Here is a 10189-nt window from a genome sequence, read left to right as displayed (position 1 = left end):
GTTATCAAATTCTGTGTTTTAGCATATCTAATTATTTAAATGCATACTTAATTTATTCAAATTTATTCTTAAAATAGCCTTATAAAAGGTTTTTTTACCCTCAGATATTTTGTGTTGTGTATTTAAAATGTTCTGGTTATGAAATGAAGGTATTAAACTTTTTTTTTTTTTTATCTTTTAATTATTGAAAATTAAGCAAACATTTTTTTTTTTTTTTTTTTTTTGGCAAACAAAGGTGAATTTACTATTAAAATTAAAACATGGAAGAAATGTTGTGTGATTGTGCCCTAAAAAAATAATGTTTGTTTCATTTTAGTAGTAGTAGTAATAGTAATAATATATATCTGGCACTATGTCTTCAAGTTAAACGGGACATTTATTTTGACGGGTTTGTCTTTAAATTTTATGTGTATATGATATAACACTAGTTTTCCTAAAATGGAACGGTCAAATGCTCATGAAGTGACTCTCAGAAGATATTGTTCATGTATTTATGTCCAGTTCTTAACAAATTTATTATACCACCAGTTACCACCTGTTATTATACCAACTTTTTACACAAAAAATTATATTGTCATTTATTAGGCAAACGACGTATCTGGCAACGTGCCTGCCTCTCCCACTTTCCAGTAGGGTTGTAACAGTGAGGCAGAGTTTTCCCTCTTTTCCTCGCTTTTATTCGCTTCTGAATAGCTTGTAAATCCCTGTGCATTGCAAATGTGCAAATGCGAATTTTACTTTCACTTTAGAATTAGCGGCAATTCGGTGTCAAAAGATTTAATTGATAATAACAAAATCATCGTATAGAACCGAGAAATACAGATATAGAAATTAATAAAAACAGAAATAGATAAATATTTGATTTTTATTTTGTATGGCCTCTTTTGGCCTTGATAAAAGCATGCATTCTTGCTATCATATTTGTATGCACTTTTCCACAGTCTCAATTGTTACTGATTGTTACTGGCTTCCAAATAGTTTCTATAGTTCTTCCCAGTGCCGGCCCGTCCAACAGGCGATGCAGGCGGTCGCCTAGGGCCCCGACTTAAGGGGAGGGCCCCGCGGCCGGGAGGTTGTCAATTGGATTTTTAGGTGCGTTCGATTTAAAACGCCGCTGCGTAGAAAGATTCGTTTTTAAAATCAAAGTTCCGCAAGAACTATAGAGCGCAGACAGCTCTGTACGCTTTCAGCTCGCTCTTGGGGTACTTTAATTTCATCCACCGATCCGTGTGCACAGCGCAACTTAAAGCCGCACGCACCTCTCGTAACGCACACCAGTGCTATACAGTGCGGCGTATGTGTCGAATGTATGAAAAAAAAAATCAGTCTTTCAATCAGGGCTTTCAAATTGCCCTCAGTAGAACGCGTGCATGGATTTTGCATGGGGTTGAGTCTGTTTACAAACCTGTCTATTGAGAACGTTTTAATGACATGATTTTGCTCCAAATTCATTCAACAACATCAGTTGAGTTTTTGAAGTAACTTCCTTTTTTATCTTACGTGGTTTCACAAAAAAAATGAGGCAAAATCATTATTTTATATAGTATTTTATAAAGTGATAAAGACTGCTTTTTAGCATTGCATTGCGTATTCATATAAAAATGCCCGATATGGCTCGAAGAACAGAGATAATCCATTTAGTTGCAATCGTACAGCTATGTCTTCATGTTTCATGAGTTAAAATGTCTCTATCTGAGTTTATTCAGTTTATTCATCAAAATCCATTATAGGGATTTCCTGTATGAATTAAATATTCCGTTACATCTATTACATATATTAACACCTTATTTTGGGTAATAATACTTCTCTGTAAGTTTTTTTTCTCCAGTGGAGTTTTTTTCCCTCTCTCTCAGTAAATGCATAAGATTTTCTGTCAAAAAGTTAAGGTTTTTTTTTTTTTTTTTGGTCAAAGATTTTAAATCATAATTAATTTTATAATAATTTTTTATAGCTTTTATAGTTAGGCCTCCGGTATGTTAACAGGTCATACTGCATTTTTCTGTAAAATTTGTTGTTACGGTTTAGACTTTGGAAATCACTTAATATTGTCTCTCAGAATAGTCTCTGGAAATGAAGTCTTGCTATACATTAATGCTATTTTAAAATTAATTGACATGAAAGAATGACATAGAGATTAAAGTGAAGTTGTGGTAGAAATGGAATCCAAACAATATCTTTCTTTGACTGCTATATACATAATATTTATTGCTGTAGTATTTATTTAATTTTTTTTACATGCAGTGATGCCCATGATCACAGACAGACTTGTCATATAAGGAAAAATTGAGCCACATTTAGCATGTTATGTTATAATTACGGACCCGGATCCACTGTAATTCAATAAAGTTTTTTCAAAAATATTTTTTCATATGATCATCAATCAGTCCTTAAAAAAAAAAAAAGACAGAATAGCCTGGATTTCTTATCATTTATGAATATTAAGGCCTATGTTTATTTTGTTTATGCTCTATTTATTCTGTTTAGTTTTTGTGTATACTTTACTCAATCTCACTTGCACTCCTATTTTTTTTATTTTATTTGCTTAATTATATATATATATATATATATATATATATATATATTTTACATATGTTTGTTGAATGTGTTACGATTAATACACATTCATGCTTAAATATTGAAATTTCATGTGCTTTATCTTCACTAGTCAAATTTCTGTGACAGTCTTTTACACTAGAGCGGCCCATTTTCATTAGCTTACCTAGGGCCCCGCAAACCTACAGGCCGGCACTGGTTGTTCCCAAAGACTTGCTTTTAATTAAACGTTTGTTTAGCTAATTGTATTTTAGCGTTCCAAACATTACTGTGACTAAAGATCTTACACTAATCATTAACAAGCATAACATTGGTTATCACCAATACTTAGTTTAGGGCAGCTGTGGCACAAACCTTACATTGGGTGGTGGTATAATAAATTTGTTATGCACAGTATATGTAATTGCAAACAAGACCATGCACTTTTTTACACCTTTCTTTGAAAGCAGTAAAACGTTCAAAAATTATTTTGTAAATTACATATAAGTGAATGAAAAATGAGCTGAGGACAACAATGACTCTAAAAAGACTATCCACACTTTCTTTGTTGACCATAAATTCTGAAGTGATTAACAGATAGGATTACTATTGTACCTGACAGTTGGATTCACTAGTCATAAAATGTTTAAATTTGCAGCATCTCATATTAGAACAGACTGCACGTGTATGAGTCGGGTTCACAAGTTTGTAAAGGTTTTTACTAAGTTCATTAATATGAAATATATAATTTCATATTATTAAAGTCAGTATAAAGTGTGTGTGTGTGTGTGTGTGTGTGTACTTGTTTTTGCTACATTGTGGGGAACACAATGGGGGTACTTTAGGTGTCATTGACCAGGGGCACCAAAGAGTCTTAATCCGCCACTGTGAACAATAGACACATTGCCAATAATATTAGACTAGTTTTGGATATTCTTGATTATTTCCATCTGATTTCTGATCAAATTATATTTTATTTCTGGATTTCTACAAAGCATTTGATATTCTTAAACACAATTTTATTTAAAAAGGGGTGGGACTCCAGATAATGACTTGTCGCTGATTAGACTATACAGTTTCTTGCGAAAGTATTCATACCCCTTCATTTTTTTCATGTTTTGTTATGTTGCAGCCTTATGTTAAACTGCTTTAAATTACTTTTTTCCCCAAAAGCATATACAATCCTTAGGGCTGTGAAGAAGTATAAGTTATCATTAAAAATCTGTGATGTCAATTGATGAAATTAATAACATTAAGGATTTTAAATATACTTTTATACTGCAATCATTTCAAATTCAGTCTTTAAATGAAAGTAGAAACATCCTGAAGACAGTATATTTTTAATATTTGTTAAACATGTGCTTCAGCAAGTAGGAAATATATAAAAATTTAATAAAGTTATCAAACAGTAAATTCTAAATTAATTATAAATGCATCCTTATAGCTACAAAAGTTTTTGATTTACTCTTTTTTTCTTTCATTAATAGACATCACAGTAGCTGGGTTTTTAGGTTATTTGGCTGCTATTACTTTAAGAGCTGCCGCTGCTGAACATGACACGAATCTGACATGCATGCTCATAGTTTCATTCACACTTTAATATGAAATGATACAGGCTACAGCACGCATCGCTGTATTTGTGCATGCAATTGAAGTGTGCATGCTACGAACACAGTATAACGGCTGACAGGACAAGTAAATACATTTTTACTGACATAAGGCCTGACATCTTATTTGACCACAGTTCAGTTTTGTTCTATTGAAGCTGCCTTGTCACCTGTACCATTCCTGCACTCATTTGAATAGCGCCTGGCACTGCATTGGAGTGTACGTCTGAAAGGTCTCCTGTTTGATGTGGTCATAAGAACATTCTGTGGCTAAAAAAATACACTTCTTGTCAAGAAAAAAAGAGACAAAAGCAACAGTTGTGAGCGGCCCCGACCCTGCATTAACTGCATTAAATATTTTTAACACCGTTAAACTGGAAAAATGAATCACCTGCGTTAATGTGCAAATTTTGACTGCACTATTAAAAATCAATGTTTTCATAGTATTTCCAACAATGTTGTTCCTCTGTACCATTATTATTGTAGGTGTGGTGTGGACTCTGTAATTCTATTAAATTTATGACAATATTTAAAACTAAGTTCAACATTACAGTTAGCACCATCCGGCCCTTACACTCTATATCAGTTCACTTCTCTGGGGAACTGAAACAGTTATTTCCATCTACGTATCACATATCACATCTATGTGTATTTATCACACTGCTGACTCATTCTGTCGTTCATTAAAACCAAAGTCCCTATAAGGAAAGTCATTTCACTCAAACTACCATCTTTGAAACACCTCTCAGGCAGCTATATCATCAGAAACATCAAATTCTCCAAAGCTGTCCAAGTTTATGATTAAATTTCAAATTTGAAATCATCAATTAAAATCTGACAAGTGTCTGGGGAATTTTGTTTCTTATGCTCAAATAAAGTTGAAAAAAGCTTATTTCTTTAGGGCAGTCAGTGCACATGTGCAGTCCTCAGGACTATGTGCTTCTCAGGACACTGACACTGTGTCTGAAATTGCATACTGAGTAGGTTCTACATTTGAATTTTAACTTATTTTGCAACTGTTAAAAATGTATGTTCTATATAGTATGGATATGGGTAGTATGAATGAAATGAATGAAAACACTTTGCCAGTGTTTGAATAGTGTCAGAGCTCTTGGGGCCCCCCTTGCCTGTGATTATTGATTGATTTTGTTGTGTCCTGTTGCTGTGTGTCTGGTGTGGACAAATTGCTTTTGATTTTATAAGGTCAGAAGGGAGCTTTACTGATTTTTGTGTGTTTGTTCTTCCTTATTCTTGAGAAGTGAGAGCAAAGCTGTGGGTTTGGTTTAGATGTGGGAGGTGCCAACATAACCCCTGTCCTTCAAACAGTCATAGCTCATGTATTTTGTTTCTAACGAAAAAAGATCCAGCATTTACCAGACAACAAAGTTTGATGATGGAACTAAGATTGTGCTTCAATTCAACATCTAACCACACTGCTGTGGTTTCACAGAAGATCGCACCTGCTGTAGTTCTGGGTTTGTGCTGTTTGGTTGGTTTGCCAAGCAACATTGTGGTGATCATCAGCATTGCTCGTGAGTGGAACAGAAATCTGAGCTTCACCTTAAAACTAATGATTAACCTTGCAGTGTCTGATGCTTTGACCCTGTGTTTGGTTCCTTTTGTGCTGTATGGAATACTGTTTGGATGGATATTCAGCCTTTGGTCTTGTAGGTTCCTGTTTTTTTTGGGTCACTGGAGTCTGTATGTTGGTGTCCTGACGGTCACATCCATGAGCGTGCACCGCTATCACAATGTCATCAAGTCAAGAGTCACTAACAGGATGATACTGCAGAGACTGGAAAGACGGGACAGGTGCCTTCAGCTGATTGCCATCTGGATTCTAGCCTTTGCATTTGCCCTACCAGTATTTTTCACTCAGAAAGTCAATAATGAATTGCAAAGATGTCAGAGGACAATGGAGTCACAGTCTGTAGAAGTAACTGTTTTGCTTTTTGAAATCCTGTTGGGGTTCGTCATCCCATTTTTGACAATGTTGACAAGTTATCTCTGGTTGGACAAAGGATTGAGACAAAAAGCCAAGAGATCCAGTTTAACTACAGCTCCACAGGACCAGGAACCCAGAAACCAGGGGACAAACGTTAGGACTTACAAGAAGAGGCTTGTGATCAGCATCGTTGTGGCTTTCTTTGTGTTTTGGACTCCTGTGCACATTATCAATGTGATCGATATAGTCACAGCTCTGACTAAAACATCTCATCCAGATGTTCATTGTCAACTGAAGTCCTTCCGCCAAAGATGCGGTGATACAAACAAGGCTCTGGCTTTGCTAAACTGCTGTCTGAATCCTTTTCTCTACGCCATCTCTTCAGGAAATATTATGGAATGTTTCAGAAAGAGATAATTCACAATTTATGATTGAATTATTTATTTTCAGACTTCATACACTACTAAGAAAAATGATTCTAAACATACAAGCCATTTCTTTGGCTTGTACAACAGCAGAACTTTTTTCACAAGGTCCCATAAAGAATCATGCTTTGAAAGTGTTATATACTGCAGGACCTTCATAGTGTTATATAAACATTTAATAATAGTTTATTGTTTAATTAATATTTGTATTTTTATTTAATTAATATTCATATAAATATATAGCCTATTGTTTATTAATATTGTTTTCAACCTCTCTGTCTGGCCTGTCTTATAATAATATTTTAGCCTGTAGTAAAACAAAAAATAGGAAATAGTAATGAAGACCAAATTCCAGTAAAATATCTCAGTTCATTATTATGTATATATTTTGGTGTAATTGCGTGTCAGTTTTTCTCTGCAGATGATAAAGTTGTGGGATGTGATGCATCTGAAATACACAATTGAGTTTGGTGTTACAGTGTGCCTCTTTCATTTATATAAAATCAATTATGTTTATCACCAAACATAGAAATAATGGACAATGTATGAGCTGCCCAATGTTAAAAGGAAAAAAAAGACTAAAACTATTCAACACCTGTCTGAACAAAGGTCTGAAGTGATAAGAGATGCATACAAAATGGCCAGAGTGGTGGTATTTGAGGACTGGAACTGAGAAAGACTGGTCTAGAAAAACTGTTTTATTGATAATTTGATCATTTCAGCCAGGGTTTCCCTAAACTCAGATTGGTATTCACGTATCTGGCTTAAACTGGATATGCTGAAAGAAATGCTGACTGGAAACAACATATTAAAACTAAGAACATCTGTACTGTAAATAGACATATAAGATGGTTGTATATAAGAGGTGAGAAAAAAAGCATGAGGTAACTGTTTTCAGTTTCCAAGAGGGGCTACACCAGGACTCAACGAAAGAGAGAACCGGAAGAGAAATAAATGTGTGAAAAGCATGAAGCAAGAAAGAACATCAAGAAGAAGATTGCAAGAAAGCAGCATCAGCATAACTCATGCGGTAGGACTGAGCTCAAGAGACTTCCTGCAAAAGGAGGACTGGACAATACAAATGTCGAAGGAGATACCCTGCAAATCGTGACCCTACAATGTATTGCTGGCTTGCATAACATAAACTGATTTTATTCATTATAATACTGCTTCTAAATAATTCGGATTTTAAAATATGTTTTCAAAACTCAAGTCAGTCACGTTATCTTTCAGCTACGTGTGAAACACGATTTCAGCGACACACCGGCACAAGAATCGGCATTATATCGGTTAAAAAGGATAGCAGAAAACCGTTTAATACACTTGAATTGAAATATTACTTTTAAATGTTATATATTTTATATATAGTATATATTTTTATTTACAGATCTCACAGTCTGAAGCGTCTGTCATAGCAAATCAACATGCACTGTTGTGAATAATTAGATTCACGTGGTAAACGAGTTAAATGTCACATAAATTGTTTACGTAAGGTTAACTTAGTTGCTGTCTGGCTTGTTTGGCAAATGAACGTCGGAGCCGTCGCACTCAACATTTCTCTGCATATCGTCACACATCTTCCTCGTGGAGTTTTCTGCCAAATGAGGTAAGTTTTGACTTTTTATTGTCTGTTTTACACACACACGGAAGATAAAATGCAAAACACAAACTAATTCGGTAACGTTACTAGCAAGCTGTCTGTGAAGCGACTGTAAACAGGCGTCGGACGCGCGGTAGCCGCGCCAGAATAATAATGCCGCTTCAGGTCAGCGGTCCGGTAACGTCAGCTCCTCGAGTTATCTTTATCACTTTAATGGACAAATGCACACGACATTATGTCAAAATGACCGTTGTGTTTCTTTCGTTTTCTTTTTTAATGACAGGACGTGATTGCTGCTGTACTGTGAATCTCAAACACACCTGCATTCTTATCACGGGTTTGTATTCTGTTTTATTGACAGTTTTATTTAACATTAGTGTTAAGTATCAGAAAGAAAATAGTTAGAGTAATTTATTTTGTTGACTTTCACAACAATGTGAAGTTGTTTGCTGTCACGTCACAACGTGCTAACCTTACCAGAATGATTGGATTGGATACTTTTGCATGTTATTATCCTGGTGTGCATAAGGTGTGTTCAAACTGCTTGTCATTATGTATATGGTAATTTTGTAATGTCTTTTGTGTTTAAGGTGATGGGCAGTTCAAGATTGCTGTCGTTCAAGAAGTTAATGACCACTGTTGAGGTTGTGAGCTACAAATACCCAGAGGAGGCGGCACTTACATTAGAATTCATACAGAAGTAAGCAACACTTATGTTATGAAATGTGTATCTGTTTATTTAATTGAAAATAATGAAGTATATTTTAGGACATAGTTGATTTGACAAGCTCATATGACCGATGCAAATGGAGACTATTAAAAATGTAAGTTAAGCAATGTGTAAACAATTAGAAAGTATTATGGATTGCAGTTGATTTAATAAACTTAAAATACTGTATGACTACTTTTCCACTCCAACCTGCATATTACTCTGTAGTTCAGTTTAATTCATTTCTTTTTTTTGTCATATCCATTTCTTTCAGTATTTTCCTGTGAAGAAATCCTGAACGTGGTTTGAGATGAAGGCAACCAAGTGGCTGTGCATTCCTCCAAGACTCTTGCATGAACAATTTCAAAAATCCATGTAATATTTGAGTTTTTAAATTGAAAAAAAAAATGGCACTTGCATTAAATATGCAGTTAAATGGTAAATAATACATCCCCTATAATTAATTGCATCACTTCGATGATATTTCTGTTATAATGAACTTCAAAATTCTGTTGTCAAGCCACTGGAGTCACATACTTTATACCTTTCTGGACCTTGAAAATGGTAGTTGCATAGACAATCAATAGAGGGACAGAAAGTACCCAGATTTAACTAAAAATACTCTTAATTTGTGTTCTAAAAATGAATGAAAGTCATACCATTCCAAACCCTAATTGACTGAATTAACATTTTTTGTGTGAACTATCCCTCTAAACAATATTGTTTTCTCTTATAAGAAAAAAAAAGTTTTGAATCTTGACTGTTTCTCATTGTGATGTTTAAATTTTGTGACCACTTTTTAGTACAACACCTGTATTGTACAGATGCTCATGCTTTCTTTTTTTTTTTTTTTTTTATTCTGTCCGTTACTGTTTAAAGCTAAACTGTCTTTTACAATACAGCCATTTTGCCTGAGTTGACACATTGTTAAATGAATTGAGTATTTGATGTTGTTTAGTCCTAACCCACTTAAGGCAAACAAAAGCCATTGAATGCACTTTTAAGAATGTTTACATTAAGTAAAAATAAACCATGTTCAAATTTGTATATTGTGCTGGATTTATTTGCTTTATGTATATATAAATATATAAATATACCATTAAAACAGAAAAAGTCCTGTTTTTTTTTACCGGTGGCAGACTGTAAATTAACAGACTGTAAATTTACGGTACAAAGTCCAGGTAATGAGCTGCCAGTACTTTTTCCGTTTTTTACGGAATTTTTTTTACAGTGTAGGATAAGAACGCGCAGCCTCAAGAATAATTAAGAGACACCTACACCCCATGAGGCCTTGCGTCAAAAGTGGGAGCGTCATCCGGTTCAAAGTAAACAAGCGGGACGTGACACTCATTCATTCAGCAGTTGACAGGA

General features: G+C 34.4%; 1 protein-coding gene across 1 annotated transcript in view; it reads left to right on the top strand.

Moving 5' to 3' along the window:
- LOC127180493 (leukotriene B4 receptor 1) overlaps positions 1–9843 on the top strand; it is a 32474-nt gene extending 22631 nt beyond the window's left edge. Inside the window, exons 2-5 of the mRNA XM_051134576.1 lie at positions 5811–8115; positions 8393–8446; positions 8700–8809; positions 9093–9843. Coding sequence (XP_050990533.1) covers positions 5811–6501 — 691 coding nt within the window. The 3' untranslated portion in view covers positions 6502–8115; positions 8393–8446; positions 8700–8809; positions 9093–9843. The remainder of the gene's footprint in view (positions 1–5810; positions 8116–8392; positions 8447–8699; positions 8810–9092) is intronic.
- Positions 9844–10189: the final 346 nt, after the last annotated feature.

The sequence above is a fragment of the Labeo rohita genome, chromosome 18 (assembly GCF_022985175.1).
Source record: "Labeo rohita strain BAU-BD-2019 chromosome 18, IGBB_LRoh.1.0, whole genome shotgun sequence".
NCBI classification, from domain to species: domain Eukaryota; kingdom Metazoa; phylum Chordata; class Actinopteri; order Cypriniformes; family Cyprinidae; genus Labeo; species Labeo rohita.
Note: the sequence above shows the minus strand (reverse complement) of the source record. Positions and strands in the feature narration are given on the sequence as shown.